Raw genomic sequence first — 19,331 nt, forward strand, 5'->3', positions numbered from 1 at the left:
TTTATGTATTTATTCACATATTTTCAGGCATCCTCTCCAAAGTAATGCAATGCTTTTATTTTTATTTATTTTGAAGGCGAAAGTGCAACTGGATCGCATATCAGATCTGTTATCTACATGGATTGTAAATGTAAACTCAAATACAATGTATCACCAGAAGAATGGACTCGAATAAGACAGTTACAGTGACTATAATTGCTGGAGAACTGCTGTTCATTTTGATTTAGCAACTCCTCAACATATACTGTTTGCTCCTGGGATATCACTTCTCCCAACATGAATATACCCCCAGAGAGGCTACGGGTGCTGGAAACCAATTTACGTTGGGCATCGTAACTCCCTAAAACAATACAGAGACGTCACCGGTGCAGAGAACTGGTGTTACGATCGGTTTGTGAGCTGTTCATAGAAATGTTGTCTTTTGATCCTCGCGGACGCCGTAGGGAGTCTGACACTGCGGAAGCTGGTGATAGCGTTTCAGGGAGTGTCTGGTCCGTCCCATTATGAAAAAGTGCGTAGGGAAGGAAATATCTGGTGTCACTCCTCGATCCTTGTTCATCGTCAACCTGTCGACTCTCCTCTGTCAGTAAGTTACAAACGTTGTTCGTTCTTCCCCGTTTAGTTTGTCGAATGTCAGTTCCAACTGCCCTCTTTAGCATCCTTACTGTCTCTCTTATTCATCCAAACCAACAAAACAAAAGACAGAAAACTTAACAAAAAAAGTTTCGATGGGATGTAACAACTTGATTTTATTTCAGATTGTTATTGCACCTAATAGCCAGTGTAGTTACCATGGTTTCTGATGTTATGGTAATGTGCACTTGCTCTGTTATGCAAATTGAAGTAAACGAAATGATCGACGCTTTCGTATTTAAAGGTAAGGTAAACGTAAAAATGACAATAGTTATAAACCGTTTTTTCCTCAGAAAATGAACTACTGAAGTTTGGCAACTGATTTAAATGAACTGCATGACAATTATTAGTGTGTTACAGTTGAAATGAAACTTAAATTAAGCAGACTACAATGCAATGAAACCTGACATACTGTACATTGGTTCAGAGCCAACAAAAGTCACTGCTTACATTTGTCCAATTGAATGGGGAAAAATGCTTTTAGATTTATATTTTGCGTTCACTCCAGATTGATATCAAACCAGTAATCCAACTGATAATCTTGTTTGACGAGATTCTTTAGTTTTAGCATCATGTACTTCTAAAGAACCCATATAAGGCAAATTTCTAAGGCTAGTGAGTTTCTTGTAATGAAGTACTAATATTAAATTATATGTAGTAAAAGTGGTATTGTAAAACAGGAAATCAAGCAATCATTCTGGTAATAAAAACTGGTAATGCACTGACTCGTTCCTATTGTACTTTTCATCAAGCTTGACTTCCGTCTGCTTTTCGTTTTCAGACAAAATGTCTGCACAAGCCCTGTCCAGTGCTAACACGGCGTTCTGCCTGGATTTGCTGAAGAAGTTCTGCGATAATGACAAGACATCCAACGTCTTCTACTCTCCATTCAGCATCTCCTCGGCTCTGGCGATGGTGATGCTGGGCGCTCGCGGTAATACCCTCTCACAGATGTCAGAGGTAATGAATGCACATGAATTCAAATATCTATAACATGCTTGAATAGAGTCCAAATATCTTTCAGTGAAATCAAGACTGTGAAGCCATTATCAGTTCATCTTGTGTGCTTCTGGTTGTTGGGCAATAGTGAATCAGACATGTTGCTCAACACATAGAGTACGCTGCAGATTGTTGGACCAGGTTCATTTAATTTCCCTTTGAATATAGTTTGAACAATATATGTCACACAATGTCCCATTCCTCTAACATCGTATTGCTTTTTGCATGAAGGACGTTGGACCAAAGTTAAAGTGTCTGTAAATATACCCTGGCTCTTCTGTGACACAAGCCGCTCATGGTTGTATCTGCGTGTTACTGCCATTTAGGTTTCGAGTCTGAAAACAAGCTGTCAGGTTAACTGGCTGCACAAAAAAAAAATCTTTGTGTCATGCGCTGGCAACCTTTCCAGAGTGTCCTCAGTCACCAATGCTTGGATATGCTCCAACAATCCATGACTCTTAAATGCTGTAATATTTTTGTTCACTTTTCCAAGTTAAGGAAAACATTGGAGTGGATTTAATTATATCTTGATGAATATGTATGCAACAACTTTTGGTCTGGATGGTCAGCATAAGTCACCATTTTGGTCACATTTACAATTCTCTGAGTAATCCATTATTGTCTGACGAAAACTATAAATAGAGCATGAATCCTGGTGTTGAACATGCACTTTTTCTGAAGCCAGCCGCACCTACATTGTGCGAGTACAAAGGTGTGTGAGTGTGGGAGGGGCGCTCTACCGTTTGCAAAAGGGGACAGTGATGAATACACAAAGACAGTGAATTGTGGGCAGTCAACAGGTTCATGTGGAGGTGAAAAAGAAGTTTACAGTCATTACGTCTTGAGTGCAAAGGTTAGACTTTATACATACTAGTGTGGAGGTTAATGTACAGTTTTTAGTAGGCAGCATTTGAGTGAGTCAATAGTCAGTTGCATTGCAATTTACCAGGAAGTCTAATCTAATGCAATTTTTTCGAGGTGCTTTTTCCCTCAAGATAATCTGCTGAAAATGACACGTCTCTCTTGGCGTGTGTTTGTGCAAGCTCGAGTTTCTGTCCAATATCTCTGTTGCGCATTTGCAAGGCTCATTTGATGGTTCTCAGAGCAGCAGGGTGTGCCACTTGTCTGTTGTGTAAGAGACATGAGGAAGAGGCTGCTGCTGTTGATATTTTTCACACATTGTTACCAGAGTGACGAGATTTTACTGCTTGCTCTCAAAGTCAAAAATTCCACAAATGGACGAAGGAAGTTTGCCTTGCTATCATGAGAGGTGCTTCCTCTGTTTGCCAATAGCCATTAAAGGCGTTAGCATGTTCTGTGATTTTCTTCTCTTCTTCTCCTTCTTTTTTTCCCCCCTCAAAGGCCTCAAACATAACACAAAGCAGCAGGGCTGTAAATACTGCTGATTTTATCCTACACTCTGGTGGGTTGTGCATCAAGTTTGCTTATAAGTCGGTCGTAGCATCTTGTTTAACTGTCTACTAATTGTGATGTGACATATCAACTCATCATCAGAGGTCAGTGCATCATCTACAACAACGAAAACAGCAATGGTGAACAAAATAAAAAACAAAGCACAACATTTAAGCAGCAATAATACGACAAGGGTCCCAAAAGGCCAATATGGGAACTCAAGCCAAATTGTGTTTCAACATCTGCCCTTCCACCCTCAGGCCCTCTGCGTCAGTAAGGCAAAAATGTCAGAGCCTCAAATGGCTGAAGAAATGCAGCAGGTCCAACACCGCCTGCCACCTTGTCTTCAGCGGAAGGTGGTAACGTCATGAACCATGGAAAGATTTTTACTGAAGTCTGGGTGTGGCCATGGTGATGGATGCTTTCAGGTTGACCACAAACGTGGAAGGGAGTGGTTCTTATCATGCACAATGTCATTTTTGGAAGCTTCGGTGCGTTGCATAACACAGTGAAGTGAATTGGCCTGCTTCTGCTGGTGTTTCGAAATAACTGTGGGAAACACTTTACAACGGAACAGAAGCAGTTTGATGCCAGTTCGTGCTGGTGAAGGGATGAGTGGTGTTTGTGGAATATCTAACCACTCTTCAGCTGGCTTTTCATCTCTGCTTTTTTGTTTCCTATCTGTGTGGTCACTGCTGAGCGGGAATGAACTTTCAATTGTCCGCATTTTAATATGTTTTGCAATGTTTTTGCTTCTTCTTCATTGACTCATTTTTCATATAACCTTTTCTTTTCAAACGTAACATTCCAAATTGTGTTTTTCTCGCTCATTTGCTCACCAAGTTCTGGTTCTGGTTCTCCCCCACTCAGGCTCTGAAAACAGTGGAGTGTCAAGAGGTTCACCAGTCCTTTGGTGATCTGCTGAAGGAACTCCACAACAAAGATGCCTCGTACGAACTGAGTGTTGCCAACCGCCTCTATGGAGAGCAGTCCTACGAGTTTGTTCAGGTCAGCTTGTTTTTGGTGGATCGTCCCAGATACAATGATGCGGTAAAACGAGATTAGATAGAACATTTTATTTCTTGTCACCCTTCCCAGCCAAGCACATATCCAAGTCCATGAATGTTTTGGTGTTCACCCTGTGTACCTCTTTGTGAACCCCACCCTGGTTGTTCAGTGTTTGATAGGAACTTCAAGTGGAATGATTAAAACTGTTCAGATAACGTGGCGGACTAATAACTGAGGATTAAATCATGGCATCAGATGATTGCGTTAGAAAGTCTAAAAAGAGATTTTAAAGCTTCTTCCCAGCCACATAATCATGCAAGATATTAAATATGACTTCTCTAATCGCACCGGAGTGGTAGCCAGTGGAAGTTTGCATTGCGAGGGCTGTGTGTTTAACAGGATGGCGCTCATTCATTCAATCTGGGAAGCAAACCGTACACAGAGTAGATGTAGGAATATAGCCTACAATACAAACTGTAGCTAATGGTAGCATGCAAGTATCAAGCTATGTGAAGTCAAGGTGTTGGGAACAGTTTTTTTTTTTAAATTGCAATATTTATTTGGCTACATCTTATATAGCTATAGAGGCCAAGCTCTTCTCAGAGAAAAATGTGATGTGCTTGAATATTTTGAACTCAATATGTGTTTCACAGAGGGGAGATAGTGATGTTTGTTAGTCAACGATTTCAATGATGCTCGCAGGACTTCTTGGAAAACTCCAAAAAATTCTACCGTGCTGAACTGGAGTGTGTGGACTTCATCGAAAATTACGAGGCAGCCAGACTCAACATCAACAGCTGGGTGGAGGCAGAGACAAATAGTGAGTTTGTGTCAAATAATTCAGGTTTAATGCTGCTTCTGAATTTGTGATATTTTTTTGTGGCCAATAAACAATAAGACATCAGGTCATGTGATTAGCGTCGGCCACGTTGCCATTGTCGTTGCTGACTAAACTTATGGTGTATACGCTTCAACTCGTGTTCTAAACAGGCAAAATTAAGGACCTGCTGGCTCAAGGGGTGCTGGACGGTTTGACCCGACTGGTGCTGGTGAATGCCATCTACTTCAAAGGCAACTGGGACAAGAAGTTCAAGGAGAACCACACATCCGAGCGCCCATTCAAAATCACCAAGGTGATTGAAAATGTTGGCTATTCATTTAGTCCATCTAACCAAGATTGTTTTGCGTCTACCTGCTCAGATTTTATAAGCAGTGTTTTAAGTATATACTGCATGTGTGTGCATATCTGAATCCAACTCTTTGCTGCCTCAAACCCATGGCCTTTCTGTGTGTTCGTATCGTGCTCACTGTGCTCACGTGGGTTTCCTCTATGGAATTAATTTCCTTCCTCACTCCAAAAACAGGTGGAGGTTTATCAGAAGTTCTAAATTCATATGTTTCTTGAAGCTGTGTTGGGCTTCATTGGCAGCTTGCAGCTGAAAAGGAAAGAATGGTGAATTAATAATTACCTCGGGAACATTTCCAATGTCTTGCTTCAAATCGATTTTTTTTTCTTCTGCTCACCGGCAGTAAGCTTTCATAATGTGCCATCACCTAATCATCCTGTCATCCTTAACTCCATTTCAGAACAACACGAAACCAGTGAAAATGATGAACCAAAAAGCCAAGTTTCCTTTCACCTATATCCCGGAGGTGAATTGCCAGGTGAGGCCATATCAAATTGTTTTTGGATCCTGTCTTGGAAACTAGCTTAACCAGCCTGTTGTGCAGGTGTTGGAGCTGCCTTACGTGGGGAAGAGTCTGAGCATGCTCATCTTTCTTCCCAATGAAAAGGAGGAAATGGAGGATGGCTCAACTGGCTTGGAGGAGGTGCAACACACAACCGAGGCTAACTTTTGAAGGCTGACCTTCATGAACATTAAAGGATGTCTTTGGATGTTTCCGCCTGAGAACTCTCCTCAGTGAGAGGGTCTATGATGAAACTGTTTTGCCTTCAAGCTGCATTAAAAAAAAAGACCAGCTGAACCCATGAAAACCGATAAATGTTCTCATTTAACCACTGTATTTGTTTCGTCAACAGCTTGAAAGGGAGTTGAATAATGACACTTTTGCTGAGTGGACTCGCCCTGACATGATGGATGAAGTGGAAGTCCAGGTCAGCCTGCCGAGATTCAAATTGGAGGAAACATACGACATGAAAAATGTCCTGATCAGCATGGGAATGGTCGATGCATTTGACGTGGCAAAAAGCAATTTCTCCGGTATGCCTGAAGTTTTTTTTCACTGAAAACAAAATCATGTAAAAGTAGATTTAGTAAAAGACTCGCATCATGTATTTTTTTTCCAGGAATGTCCAAGAACAATGATCTGTCGGTGTCCAAGGTTGTTCACAAGGCTTTTGTGGATGTGAATGAGGAGGGAACTGAAGCCGCTGCTGCCACTGCAGTAGTCATGATGCTACGCTGTCACAGGCCTTCAGAACGCTTCAATGCAGATCATCCTTTCCTCTTCTTTATTCGACACAATCCATCCAAGAGCGTTCTGTTTGCTGGTCGCTTCTGCACACCAGTGTGAGCGTGGATCTGTTTCATGCCAGCTTTTCGTCGTACTTCTGTCAACGCGTTAAAATGCTTGTGCAATATCAATTCCTGAATATCGCCATGTGTGGAGCGGCTTGTGCCAGAAACCATCTTATCATGCAACACATTCAAAAGTGCCTTTCCTATTAAACTGAAAAACCCATATTGATCCGGCAGAAAACATTTCTTGCAGTAACCAAAGAGCCAAACATATGTGTTGGTCGTATAATACTGAAGGATCTGTGCAATTGTATACGCTTCTATTAAACGCTGAGGAAGAGTTTACATGAAAGTAAATGTAGAGCTTGTAATGCATTTATAGTGTGAAATAAAAGCGTGCTCTGAACCTAGTCCTGTTTTTTTGTGTACTGCTCATGCATCAATTGATGGTTCTGCCACTTTTTCTTAATTCCAATGGAGCCACTGCAAACAAGATTCATTGTGAACGGATTATTAAACACTATGAAACTGTGCTCTTTAGTTTGTACTCTTTTGGTGACACATTTTTTAACTTAGCTCATTGGGTTTAATGCCATGGTTGATAATAAAACGAAGCTGTTCTAATGGTGAGACCAATAACTTCCTCCTTATTCTGAGGGGATGATCACGAGTGGAAGTGTTATATCTATATAAAGCTCATACAGACTTACTAGAACTGCAATGTATGGATGTTTTCACTCAGGACGCATTAATTTACGACACTTTTAAAAAAAAAAAAAAAACATCAACCTAAATACCGAAGGAGGATTGGAGTGAACAGACGGAGGTGTGTTTTTATAAAGAAAGCTATAGGTGGCGCTAACTGTTGAAAGTTGACTCCGAATATGAGATAACTTCCGGTTTACTTCCGTGTTTCTTTTTTGAAACGCTTCACTCTGTCAAAGCGCTGGATTGTCTTAGGCTATTACATTGTGCTGACTTATGTGTAGATATGGACACCAATTTATATTCCAGTTAATATAGACCTCAGGTAGTGTAAACAAGATGGAGACTCTCACCGACAAGCGAGTCCTGTTTCCAGCTGCTGTCGCCGTACGACTGGCGCTGGTGTTTTACGGAGACTTCCAGGACAAAAACATGCTTGTCAAGTACACTGACATCGACTATCATGTATTTACTGACGCTGCAAGGTTCATCGTCAAGGTAATACCACTTACTAAATATGCCCAGACATTTGAGGTGTTTTGAGTGCGCGGGACAGTGCTATTAATCTCAAGCATCATGCCGGTGATATTTTACATGGTGTGCAGTGTAATGTGTTTATTACATATTATAAGATGTTATAACAGGGTCATTTAATTGTTAAAATTTACCGACCGTGCAACAAGCAATACCAGTTAGCATCATAGCGCCTACTAAATATGAAGTGGACAAACTTGTCTCTATGTTTTTATGAGAGGAAAAAAAAGTAACCTGATGTTTTTGTGAGACAGTTATGTGAGGTTGATAGAGACATTCGAGGGCAAACAAAGAGCATGAAAGATGAAAAACAGAGACGAGGTTGTATTGTGAACTCCACTCAAGCTTCCATGGCAACATTCGAGAGAGTTACGAGCTTGTGGGTTACAGATTCCGTTCATAAAAATGCATATTTAAAATGTCATACTGAGAAACATAAATTATGTTGACAATTGCCAAACAGATATTGGAATTAAATTGTACAAAAATAATGACATTTGAATTGTTTTAACATGATATATTTATTCAACATATCTCTGCAAAGTTCAACAGGAATGTGCCTTGGCATTTTGTGTGTGGATTATATTAACTTGAATGGCTTGGATGGCCCATATAGTCTTATCAGATAAGCTGTGGACAATATTTCCCTGAGATGTACAGTCATCTTTTTTTTTTCAGGGAGAATCACCGTACAACAGGTCCACATATCGCTACACTCCTCTCCTCGCCTGGCTACTCACTCCTAACATCTTCCTTGGTGTGGCGTTCGGAAAGCTCCTCTTCATCATCTGCGATGTTCTCTCTGGAATTCTGATGTACAGAATCCTCCGGATGCAGGATCTGGATTGTAAGGTCCGAACAAAGTGTTTACATCTTTTCATGGGTTGAATTTCATCTGTAAAAACATCTTCGATTATCTTGATGTCCATTCCACTGATTTATGTTAAGGCCTCTATATCTTGACTTGTTTTTATTTAATTTTTAAATATAGTTGCCAGATTTTAATTTCTCTTTATGATACGCTTTTCAGTCAGCCTGTCGGGTTTGCTCCCTTTGGCTCCTTAATCCACTGCCCATTGGGGTCTCCAGCAGGGGGAATGCAGAGTCCATTCTGGTTGTTTTGGTGCTGGGTACTTTGAATTATTTGGAACGTAAGTACCTTCAAGGTTATGTGAGTGGATAATTTTTCACATCCTTAAAACGTCTTCACTCTCCCATAGGTCGCTGTCTGTTGAGTGCTGCTGTTCTTTATGGCCTGTCTGTCCATATGAAGATCTACCCAATTACATATTGTTTACCCATCATCTTGACTCTGCGTAGCACCGACACCAGCAAAAACAACGACCAGTGGTGGAGGAAGATCAGGAGATTCTGTATCGGTTTCTTCAGCAGAGAGCTGCTTCTTTTTGCCAGTGTGTCTGCTGGAGTCTTCTTCAGTCTCACTGCCTATTTTTACCACATGTGAGTGTGATCAAAATGCGTCTTACAAAGGTATAGAAATGTATTGTAATGGGGCAGATGAGTGCCTTTGTTTAGCTAACTGCTCCATGTGAAGTGATTGATATGGGGCATTATAATTATAAAATAAAAAAAAGTTGAATTGAACTCATTTATGTAATTATCTTAGTTGTTTGATACATATTTTATTTGACAAGTGGAGGAATACTTACTTAGTTTCACATGCAGGTCCTCGTGTGACAGTGAAGATGGTATGGTTGAATGTGGTCTGGTGACATGTGTAGTGAAGTCTAAGTAGAGCTTTGGATATTGCCTCTTCTTTTGCGGTTCATCTTGACAGAAGTAACTTTATTCTGAACACATGTCTTCTGTCTTTCTCTTGCCAGCTATGGCTACGAATTTCTGCATGAGACCTACTTGTACCATTTAACCAGGCGGGATATCCGGCACAACTTCTCACCATACTTCTACATGCTCTACCTCACTGCGGGTACATTCGCCATGTCACCTCAATGTGTTGTTATCGCAACACTAATGATCAGTTTGTGTGTTGGGTTGTCAGACAGCAGGTGGAGCAGGTATCTTGGCCTTGCAGCATTCCTGCCTCAGTTAGTCCTGCTGCTTGTGGCATCCTGGGCTTTCCACCGTGACCTGGCTTTCTGCTGCTTCCTGCACACTGCCATCTTTGTGTCCTTCAACAAAGTCTGCACCTCACAGGTAACAAAGTGTTTCCCCGATCAACCCCAGTTATCATCCCTAAAGCAAAGTCTGCCATTGAACGTTGAGCATTTCATGTTTCATATCTCTTTACAGTACTTCCTGTGGTACTTGTGCTTCCTTCCTTTGGTCATCCCGAAGCTCACCCTTTCACTCAAGCAGGGGATCGGACTGTTGTTGCTGTGGTTTATTGGTCAGGTGAGTCCTGAGAGTCAGAATTTCTCTGCATGATTCACCTTCTAACAACGTGGCCCTTCTGGCTGACTAAATTTTCTGACTTGAGTTCATTCCAGAGTATAAGTTGCACCAGTCAATAATATATAATGAAGAAGAAAAAGCTGTGTATAAGTCACACTGGCCTATTACTCACATTTGTTGGAGAAATTAAATTTTCTAAATCTGAGACCAAGAACAGACATTGAAAGACAAGTTGTTAATCACAAATGAAAAAACAACAAGCTCAATAAGTAGCACAACACCTCTTATTGAGGTACACTGGACATAAAAAAACAAGCAGACAAGTGTGGTCCGGTATGTTAAAGCGACACATTAACAGTTTTTTCAGGTAGACTTTAGCATAAAGAACAGGCATTGTAGAACTACTGACCCCCTATAAGCCAACCAGGAGCCTCAGATCCTCAGGTTGTTGTTTTACCTAATCCAAGATTTCAATCTCGATCTTTTCTGTGAGGGCTCCTCAACTCTGGATCAGTCTGCCAGAGGAGATCTGACACACAAGGTGAACCCCCACCTTTAAATCCCTGCTGTAACCTCACTTTTAGAGGCTTGCATTTGTGTCATCTCCTCCTAACATCTCCTTAGTTCTCGCTCACTGAAGGCCTAGCTGTCCGCCTTCATGGTCGAGCAACATTCTTCACTGTCTTGCCTGTAAGGAACTTTGTGAACTGTGTGCTACATTAAAAGAAATATTGAAACAAACAAATGAAAAAGTGCCAATTTCTTGTTCATTTGTTTCACCAACAGGGCGTGTGGCTGGGCTCTGCCTACCTGCTGGAGTTTGAAGGTTACAGCGCCTTCCTTGGGCTCTGGCTGGCTGGACTCTTCTTCCTGATGGTCAACTGCTTCATCTTGGTGCAGGTGGTGACACATTACAAGCCCACACAAACCACAAACAGACAGAAAGTAGAATGATACTGTGGGATGACACCATCATGTTTCATATTGCAAATGTGTTTGATATGTATTTTGACTCCTGTGTATGGCGCCATGGCATGTGAACTAGCGAGCAATGTAAATGAGCTTCTGCTTTATCAGCCACTGTGATGTACAGACACCTACACATTACATCATTGTAATGCCACTACAAACCCATGTGCTGCTCTCTTCAAGCATTTTACAAGCTGAAATCATGTTTTAGCCTTGGGGTATGTATTTTTGCTCACATGATCTTAGTCAGGTCTTTTTGTAACAAATTGTCGCACATCTTTGTCGGTTCTCTTTGCTGTACACACATTTCAAAGTCAAAAAGTAACTAGCAGGAATCTGGAGTTGATGTCCGATGACCAGCAAAGCTTACGACACATCAGACAGTTAAAGTTGGAAATATTGGAAACTGTCACTGTGTGTAATATCTCGCTATATCTTGAACAGATCCCCTATCAAAAGCCATTTCCACCCCTCTGTAACCAGTCTTCATTCACCCTTAGCTACAGTGATTAAATAAACTGAACTGAAAGTGATACAGCACACTGGCTCCTTTTCGACATTAGACCTCCTCCAACCTTCAACTGTTACTCCTTGGAACTTAAATTTATATTAAAGATCTTATATACCCTATTTTTCTCCGATAATCATTTCTTCTTTCTAATGGATAATTTTTCCTGTTTTAGTGTGCCTTTTAATGGAACCCTTTCAGTTTTTGCTTTTCACATTTTCATCATCTTGTGTCATTTTTTTATAAATTTCAAAATATTTCTCGACCAATTGCAAACTTTTTCTTTTGGAAATTGCCTTTCCTAAATGTCATCTCCCCTCAGATTATCTCCCTCTCAAGCACAGATCCTTATAAACTTCAATTTCATTGACTATAAAAAAGTAGCGCTGCAGATTTGATGAAGCTAGAGCGTCGTCTACTTGGTAAATTGCCGCTGTCTGTGCACTAGGTGGCAGTATTCTGCAAGAGATGGCGCAGATTGCTGCGCTGTCCTCAAGTAACCCGCTTAGATTAATCAGTCAAGTCGAGCATGAACGACTCAAAACAAACACTGCTGGCAGTGGCTCCGTAATCTCACTGTACTTGCCCCTAATCCCAGATGAAAATCATCCGAGCGTTCACGTTGGTCCTGTAGATTTTTTTCTCTTTTTTTGGCTCTGGCCTATGATGCTTATTGCTGTGGTTCATGATACTATTGACGTGTGTACATCATCCCCCGTGAAGTCTGGGGGCGCAGAAGTTCATTCCAGGGCTTCAAGAATTGGTTGATGCGGGAGAAGTGCGAATTAAAAACAAATTTGTCAATTGTCTGAGTTCAGTGGATACAGTGATTTAACGAATAATTTTCCTACTATTGCAGTGATATTCCCCATGTAGGCAATTCTTCCCTCATATTCACGTTTTATTGCTCATAATTTTTAACATTTTATTTTCAAATGAGAAAAAAATGTTTTTAAGATACAATATCAGTCATGTTTGTCATTTTATATGACCCACTCCCTGATTTCACAACATCCCTTGTTTATGGCCTGTCGATAAAGCACTCATACTACACCTCCCATAATGCTCTGCCACAGTTGCCATCCGGCAGACGGTTCCGTAGCATCCGATGCAGAACCACCAGATTCAGGAATAGTTTCGTTCCTGGTGCTGTCAGGCTGCTGAATGTTAGACAGTAGCTGCAATACTGTTTATTTGTTTATTTGTACATCTTCTGGACTAGTATTTATCTAATATTTATTTATTTTTGGACATAGTTTTGTTTTTGGAAACCGGAGGCCTCAGACCGAAATTTCGTTGCCATAATATAATGATATGTTTGTGTGCAATGACATGAAGTTGGAGCTTATTGTGGTGAACATGACCATTTAGATTGGTATGTGCGCTAATGTACAGTGGAATAAAATGATACTGCCACTCCTTTTTTATAACTGACCCGAAATAACTGATATGTCTTCTTTGGGATGAGCAGGTGTTCACTCGCTCTGGTGTCATATCTAGAGCAGCTTGAACCGAAACATGTGTTCATGCTGTAGGTCATAATCATCAACGAGCCGTGCACATGTCTGTGACCCCACGGCCTCAAACTGTGCCGAATTGAACTAACCTTTATCGGTGTGCAATGATCAAACTGACGGAATAGCGGAAAGCTCCGTTTTGATGCGCCTGTTGTGTTCATCTTGTCAACATTGTTTGTGTGAAGACGGTCTCCGGCTCTCGGCAGAGAAGAAGGGAGCCATCATGAGAGCGACGATGACTTGACAGTGATGGACGGGCGTGAGCTAAGTGAACACTTGTTGCGTCTCGTTTTGTGCTGAGAGATGTGAGCTGAGGAGGTGTTGCACTGTATATGACCCCAGAAGAGGAGGGGAAGGGAACACAGGAGCCCGTCGGACTTTTCCTCCTCCGTCAAGCTTGTTTCTCTCATAATGCTCCACTATTTAATTAATCTCAAAGTGATTCAGTCACTTTTACACAGAGAATAAGTGACATGGTAATTACAGTGAAATAAAAAGGCTGATTTGTGTCAGTCGTAAACATTTTCCAATTTTTTTTATTTAACCTTTTACTTGTCATTTTATTCTCATTATATGCAGTGTATATTTCTATGAGATATAATTCATTGACATTGCCGTTTGCACATTGAAAGATTTTTTTTTCCCACCAACCTACCTAATCTAAAATAAATGTATCATTAAAATAAAAGTTCAAAATCAGTGTAAAAAATTGTGCTTTTTTTTTTTCTCCTCCTCCATCTTCATTTTAATTTTTTTAATTGATAGCATTTGAAATGTGGGGCAGTTTGAGAATCCATTTGGTTTTCAATATTCTAGTCAGAAAATAATATGTTATTGCTCTTCTTTACTCTTTTATTTCCTAATAGTAATAAAATTAAAAATTAAAAAAAATCACTACATTGGTTTCCCCATTCATTTTTTATGTTATTAATGTATTGTTTGTTTTGTTTGTCTTTTTGTCCTCATTATGGGTTTCAAATTTATTTTAATAATACTATACTATAAGTATAATTCTACTTAACTATACTTGACATAATTGTCTAATGTCATGTGATATGTATGTATTGACGGCAGGTAATGGCACTCTCATAAGATTTTTAAACTATGCATCTTTCGTGCATTTTAAATGTCTGTTTTTAACATTTTTATTTTATCTTTAAACTAATTGAAATTTATTTCAATCTCATCTTGTCCATTAACCTTTACTTTACATCTCTAATTATCTTTCATTGATATTATTTTGTTGTGATCTGGTGTACTTTTTTTTAGTTCACTCACTACAGTAAATACCTCATTCCTCAAATATTTTCTGTTAATATTTTGTTTTCCACCTCAAATAATGGTAGTCATATCAAAAACAACGATTAAGATAACCATAATAAGCACAGTATTTTTATTGTTATTATTATTATTATTAGTAGTAGTAGTATTACAACAATTGCTTATTTAATTTAAATCTGAATCTGGAAGTTACATCTGTTCTATCTTAAACACACACAGGGATGTTCCTCTGTGCTAATTCCTGTTTTTCACTGACAGTATCGCATTTTTCTTTGTTGTTTGCCTGGTGAAATTTCCATTGCACAAGGTAGGCTTCCTCAAATCACTGCCACAATTCAGCACATACAATCTGCCCCCTTATGAAAGGCTTTAACTCAACGAGCAGGCACACACAAACAAGAGAAGCGTCTGTCGGCAGGAAGTGGGCAACAAGATAAACCTCTCTAGTCCTTGTTCATTAGCTAATCTTCATAGGAAGCAATAAATGTCAAGGTCGGGGGTTAAAGGGCTGGGGGTGGGGGGGGATTGCGTGACTGTCCTCCATATGCTTAGCTGTGTGTGTGTGTGTGTGTATATGTGCATGATAATGTTTATGCATATGCATACATGTCTGCAACATCCCCTCAAGGATTCTCAGCCGTGTCATCCGGGAGAGTTGTGTCTCCGTGTGTGTTTGGCTATTAGCGTGTGTGTGTGCGAGAGACACGGGGAGTGGGTGTGACCAATTAGGGGAAATGGTGTGCAGAGCAGCAAAGAGTGGGGTATGAACGGTCACGCAACCTTGCATGGTATAGGATTATAGGCCTTGGACTGCGCACACACTCCGCCTCACATACACAGCTGTCAACAAGCATCACACACTTTGCAAACGCTGGAGTTGCCCTGAGCGCCCACTCCTCTGCACTGATTGGTCTGACTCTATACATTGTTTTCTCTTTTCTCACCTCCAGGCTTTGTGTCCCTCCGTTTGTTATTCTCACCCTTCGCCCCGCCTCGAAAATGGAACAAGTGTCATACAGATGGCGTGATGGAAGGTTGCGTGTATGTTGATGAGTATTAAATATTTAAAGTCCGACCCCCATCGTCGTATCGTCGGTCATGAAACTACAGCCGAACAAAGGCAAAGTTCCCCTTTGGGAGTCGAGTATTTGTGTGGAAGTAACAACATTCATCATTGACACGATCAGTCGCGTGTCTGTTACACTGTTTTGCTTCTTGAAATACACAACGCTAGAGAAGTCACATCTGCCTTTTGTCTTTAGGAATAGATAAGGATCAAAGGAGTTAAAGTGCTCTTGAGCCACTGATGGAGAAGTATTTGTCATTTGGGGTTCAGTTGGCAGTTGACCGACAACCATCAAATAGTTGGGGTAGCGCCTCTGTGCACCTTTAGTTTGAGCCGTTGCCTGTGTGCTCCCTGTGATGACGTGTGACCTTTCCAGGGTGTCCATCACTTCTTGCCCAATGCTGCTGGGAAAGCTGAAAGGGAACAGAAGTTTTCATTCAGGTCACAGCTCACAGCACAGCATCCACACTTGTGTTCCCTACTTGACTCTTGTTTTCATCCTTCCCTTACTTTTTAAAACATGCTTGTACAGCTCAGAATCTCGGCTCGGTACTTCAGTGGAACTGGCTTCTGACTAAGTCCACTAACTTTCCATGCCAGTTTCAAAGAAGTACTCTGTAAGAACAAAGCCATTTCTGCCGCTAAAATGAAACACTGCTGTACATATGCCAGGACTGTAGAGGCGCTGTAATGTTAAGCAACAAATAAGATCACAACATGATGCATGCGGAAATGAAGCTGGAGCGATAATTATCAGCACTAGATAGCATGAACAAATCGATCGATTTAAATTTGACTGTCCGCTGGTTTGGTTGTGAGGTTTCTCCTGGTTGGGAAAAGAGTTGCTGTCCCATGTGGTGAAGCTCTAGTATCTTGAGGCTTGTTCAAGCATGAGGGAAGGATAAAGGGTGATATTGATGCAAGTACTGGTGCAGTACCTTAAGTCTCCACCACCACCCTGTTCTTCAGTCACAACGGTTGTATAGTGATGGCAAGTCGCTGGGATAACCTGTGAGGAGTTTTCTCCAGAGGGAATCTTGTTCAGAGGAGGAGCCTGAAGAGGCTGCTCCTTTGCAGTGAGCGGAGCCAGTTGCAGTGGTTTGGACATGTCGTGCTGTTCAGATGCCCTTGAGCAGTGTCAATGGACGGAGAAGCTAACATTCCCTGAAGGAATTTCCTGAGGATGGAAAGGAAAATGTGCCTCGAATTCAAGAGATTGCAAAACTACCTCTTCAGAAATAAAGAAGTCTTCATTCTTATGTCATGATTGGAAAGATCATAAGTGGATTTTCTATAAGTTAATTCCCTTAGTGGAGCAGAAACACACACACACTTGTGTGCACACACAGTTGCAATCATCCCAATAAGTACAATCCCCAAACTAACTGATCCTCAACCGTCCCATAATTCCCTGTAATCTACACTCGGACTGCGGGGAAACAGACTCCAGCTTCTGGGAGGATTAGACCGAGGCGTGACCACAACCATGAGATCATGGACCGTCGTCCCCTCTGGCCCAGAGCCAACCAATGAGAGCAGAGCTGCTGATGCCCGGGTCGCAATACTTTAAAACTCTTCATGGCGATTGTCATCAAAACAACAGCGTGACTCTGCGGACGAAAGAAAGAGGATCAAGCAGAAGGAAGAATCATTCTTTGGGGATGAGATTGGAAAGGGACAAGTTAAACCTAAAACCCAAGCTGCAAGACAATGAAATAGATGTAGGAAAAGAAAGGGAAAAAAAATGTAGTCAGTGGTGAACACCTTGAGTGTTCAGGAGAAACCTGTTCAGGTAAGATATGTTTTTAAATGTACCGATCAATGGCGAATGGAAATGGCACGGCAATTAAAAGTAAATGTTCTGGGACTATTAACCGATTCAGTGGACACGTCTGCTTCCTGTCTGGGATCAGAGGCCACAGGGACTCCTGCCGGCCGCAGAACTTGACCACAGCTCTGGAGCTTCATCTCCTTCTCCTGCCTCGGACCACCCTGTCGCTGCCCCCGCCCCCTCTGTTGTCATCCTCCTTCGCCCCAGACGGTGACAGAGTTTCCAGGATCGTGTGAAGGAGCTGTCACGTCAACTTCACAGCGCATTAATCAAACACACCATGTGGCTACAGATACTCGGGGTCTTGTTATTTATGACCATGTATTATTGATACAGACTCGGAATCAGAGGGATGAAACCAGAGTTCATAACTTGAAGGCGGTTGATAGTTGAGATGTGGCTAGAATTGGGGAGGGAAGAGTTAAACGTGGCTCCACAGAAGTCAGTAAACAACAGCAAGCCTCAAATTGTTGCACTCAGCCAGTCATTTGGTTTTAATATGAGCTTTCTTGATTGTGTTAGAGCTCATCTTCATTGTAAGTGACTGTTGCCGGTCCAACAAGCATGATCTCATGATCCGTTTCCACTTTTTATAGGCTATTGTCAGTCGTCCCTTCACATATTTTTAGCTTGTTCATGAAATGTTTAAATGATATAAAGGCTGCACAAATGAAAATCTTGTGAAAAATGAATATAGATAGACACATTTTAAGATTAAAAAAAATATATTTTCAATATTATATGCAAATTAGGGGTGGAACACCATTAAAACATTTTTAATTACAGGTGTGTTCTTGGCTGCTTGAAGTGTAACATTTTTTTTCTGCTTCTGTGGTTACTTTTTTATCATGTGACCTCCATATGTCGCGTCCCAGCACTAACATTCTACTCTTTTTCTTCCCCTAGATTTTTTTGAGATTTGGGGAAAATGGTGACAAGAGACACACATTTTGTCAAAGTTCATAGTTCTGGACTGTGCTCAATGCGTGATCCATTATTTTTGGGTTAGTACTACTTGATTTATTTTCTTTTTATATTGAATTAGATAGAACTTTATTGATTGATTGGGAAAAAAAAGGCTCACTCTGGCACATGAATTTGGTATATTACAGAATCAAAGGATGGACCCATACATACATTTAAACAACAAAATATTGTTTGTTTTGCATCAGTTTGACAATAGCACAATAAATCACAATGGTAGCTATATTCAAGTTTTTATGTCACCTTATTTAAAATTAAGCTCATTTAATGTCTTTAAAATATTTGTATAAGAATTTCAATTTTATATGAATTTCATATACATTCAGAGCAGTTTAGATTTTTTTTTTTTATTTAGATCTGATGAACAAGGCTTGATGTTGTTTTCAGTGAAAGCAATGAATATATTTCTGATGAATTTTTGACGAGATGCAAAGTAAAATTGATTTACAACACAACAGTTGTGCAGTCATTTTGGGGTTGACACCGGCCTTAACCTGCCTTTATCTCCCTCACCATATTCACCACCTCCATGAACCTTTTCAGGCGTCATACTCTTCGTGTTCTGTGCTCTCTACTCCAGGTCCACCATCTTAGCGTGGTGCACCCCATGGATCAAATCTTGGGCCTTGCTTTTCTTCGTAATATTTTATCCTGGCCCGACTTGCACAGCAACGCCTGCGTGACTTGAAACTGTTTAGACCGGGAGGTTCAATCACGACACGAGGGCGAGGACACATTTGCTGTGAGGGGTGATGTGGTTGTTCCAGAAACTCAGTGTTCCTCCGAAACAAATGATCAAAGCTGTTTATGTGCCGATTTGCAGTGAGTCACCATGACGAGAAAAACAAGAGAATTTGGGTTAAGAGGGAACTGACACTAGTAATTAACAGGAAAGCTTTCGAAACGTTTTGTGTTTTCACTTCTGAAACCTGCTGTTTGGACCGATTCTGAGGCTCCGGTCTCTTCTGACACCAATATTTTCTAAGAGCACACACCGTGGCATATAAAACAATGTCAATGTTCAGTCAGA

General features: G+C 40.8%; 2 protein-coding genes across 4 annotated transcripts; both read left to right on the forward strand.

Annotated features, from left to right (window-relative positions):
- Positions 1 to 437: 437 nt before the first annotated feature.
- LOC128756435 (leukocyte elastase inhibitor-like) lies at positions 438 to 6,939 on the forward strand. 3 transcript variants are annotated; one of them, XM_053860953.1, is made up of 10 exons: positions 438 to 586; positions 1,415 to 1,593; positions 3,306 to 3,401; positions 3,916 to 4,053; positions 4,756 to 4,873; positions 5,044 to 5,186; positions 5,641 to 5,718; positions 5,785 to 5,883; positions 6,095 to 6,275; positions 6,362 to 6,939. In XM_053860953.1, exons 2-10 carry the CDS (start codon positions 1,420 to 1,422, stop codon positions 6,586 to 6,588), a joined length of 1,254 nt encoding a protein of 417 aa, XP_053716928.1. In that variant the 5' UTR covers positions 438 to 586; positions 1,415 to 1,419; the 3' UTR covers positions 6,589 to 6,939. The 3 variants fall into 3 exon arrangements, with proteins under 3 accessions (XP_053716928.1, XP_053716930.1, XP_053716929.1); XM_053860954.1 differs by having other exon boundaries at positions 528 to 582; XM_053860955.1 differs by lacking the exon at positions 3,306 to 3,401.
- A 515-nt stretch (positions 6,940 to 7,454) lies between these two features.
- On the forward strand, positions 7,455 to 12,997 carry pigm (phosphatidylinositol glycan anchor biosynthesis, class M). The gene is made up of 8 exons (XM_053860257.1): positions 7,455 to 7,736; positions 8,451 to 8,624; positions 8,803 to 8,923; positions 8,993 to 9,233; positions 9,617 to 9,720; positions 9,793 to 9,947; positions 10,044 to 10,145; positions 10,932 to 12,997. The coding sequence occupies exons 1-8, from the start codon at positions 7,578 to 7,580 to the stop codon at positions 11,097 to 11,099; spliced, it is 1,224 nt and encodes a 407-aa protein (XP_053716232.1). The 5' UTR covers positions 7,455 to 7,577; the 3' UTR covers positions 11,100 to 12,997.
- Positions 12,998 to 19,331: the final 6,334 nt, after the last annotated feature.

The sequence above is a fragment of the Synchiropus splendidus genome, chromosome 3 (genome assembly GCF_027744825.2).
Source record: "Synchiropus splendidus isolate RoL2022-P1 chromosome 3, RoL_Sspl_1.0, whole genome shotgun sequence".
Classification (NCBI taxonomy): Eukaryota; Metazoa; Chordata; class Actinopteri; order Syngnathiformes; family Callionymidae; genus Synchiropus; species Synchiropus splendidus.

Bases quoted from the DNA above. Each gene is read 5' to 3' on its own strand.
- LOC128756435 (XM_053860953.1), top strand. From the start codon at position 1,420: ATGTCTGCACAAGCCCTGTCCAGTGCTAACACGGCGTTCTGCCTGGAT. The intron at 4,874-5,043 runs GTGAGTTTGTGT...TGTTCTAAACAG, and splicing joins GGTGGAGGCAGAGACAAATA to GCAAAATTAAGGACCTGCTG. The intron at 5,187-5,640 runs GTGATTGAAAAT...ACTCCATTTCAG, and splicing joins GCCCATTCAAAATCACCAAG to AACAACACGAAACCAGTGAA.
- pigm (XM_053860257.1), top strand. From the start codon at position 7,578: ATGGAGACTCTCACCGACAAGCGAGTCCTGTTTCCAGCTGCTGTCGCC. The intron at 9,234-9,616 runs GTGAGTGTGATC...TTCTCTTGCCAG, and splicing joins ACTGCCTATTTTTACCACAT to CTATGGCTACGAATTTCTGC. The intron at 9,948-10,043 runs GTAACAAAGTGT...ATCTCTTTACAG, and splicing joins ACAAAGTCTGCACCTCACAG to TACTTCCTGTGGTACTTGTG.